Genomic DNA, 1,106 nt, shown 5'->3' on the forward strand with positions numbered 1-1,106 from the left:
CAAAATTGGCCAGGACCTTAAAGAGTTTTAAAATAGGTGCTTGGCTTTGCTGGGAACTTCATGTTTCCACAGTTTAACCAATGAAACTATAATATCTTAAACAATGAAACAGACATATGATTTAATAAAATAACCAAATATACAAAATACTAGCAATATAAATTATACTATTTTTACACTCAGTTCCAATCTACCACAAACTACCCATCTCAGCTTGAAATACATTTGAATCCATAATAAAAAAAAAAAAAAAAAAAACTACAGCTCTTTAAATAGCTCTTAATATACAATTCAAATCTGATCTAATGTGAAACTGTATAACCTAGTAAACAGACATATTAAATATCCCTGGGAATTCTTATCTTCTAGGCTAGCTACAAGGAAATGGTTCAAACCCTTACCTGTTTCCCAGTCCTTTCTTTCTTAGCTGAGACTGTATCATGACTCTTGTGTTCATCTTGTGTACACAACATGCAAATACACGTCTGATCGGTTCTACAGAAGACCTCCAAAACCTTTTGGTGTTCAGCACAAAGCTTCTGCTCCAGATTTCCAGTTGCATTGACCAGCTTGTGCCTCTTGAAAGCAGCCCCCTCATAGTGTGGCTTGACGTGTGTTTCACAGTAAGAGGCCAGGCACGTCAAACAGGATTTCACAGCTTTGAACTTTCTCCCAGTGCAGAAATCACACGGCACATCTCCAGATCCAGCATAACTTTGAGCAGGAGGAGGATTGAATCCTGTCTTCTTTAATTTCTCCACAACTTCAGCCAGCATGGTGTTTCTGCGCAGATCAGGCCTTGGGGTAAAGGTCTCTCTGCACTGGGGGCAGCTGTAGAGACCTATATGATCAGTCTGATCCCAACAGTTCTTAATACACCCCATACAGTAACTGTGTCCACATGGAATAGCGACTGGGTCCTTCAATAGCTCCAGACACACTGAACAGCTAAACTGATCTTCTGTCCACAAGTCTGAAGCCATTCTTGCTGCAGTGAGACAGAGAGACCGACGATTTCACAAGAAACAAAACTTCACTGTGCTGATTTCCTGGAATTGAGTAAAGCTCTATGAGGCGGGGTTTTGGACTGAGGCCAGGTTTATACA

At 40.4% G+C, this 1,106-nt stretch overlaps 1 protein-coding gene across 1 annotated transcript; it reads right to left on the reverse strand.

Moving 5' to 3' along the window:
* Positions 1 to 370: 370 nt before the first annotated feature.
* On the reverse strand, positions 371 to 1,014 carry LOC121308090 (E3 ubiquitin/ISG15 ligase TRIM25-like). Its single transcript, XM_041240382.1, has one exon. It carries the CDS (start codon positions 981 to 983, stop codon positions 390 to 392), a length of 594 nt encoding a protein of 197 aa, XP_041096316.1. The 5' UTR covers positions 984 to 1,014; the 3' UTR covers positions 371 to 389.
* Between the last annotated feature and the right edge of the window lie 92 nt (positions 1,015 to 1,106).

The sequence above is a fragment of the Polyodon spathula genome, unplaced genomic scaffold (assembly GCF_017654505.1).
Source record: "Polyodon spathula isolate WHYD16114869_AA unplaced genomic scaffold, ASM1765450v1 scaffolds_221, whole genome shotgun sequence".
NCBI classification, from domain to species: domain Eukaryota; kingdom Metazoa; phylum Chordata; class Actinopteri; order Acipenseriformes; family Polyodontidae; genus Polyodon; species Polyodon spathula.

Coding starts and splice junctions, on each gene's coding strand:
- LOC121308090 (XM_041240382.1), bottom strand. CDS start 983: ATGGCTTCAGACTTGTGGACAGAAGATCAGTTTAGCTGTTCAGTGTGT.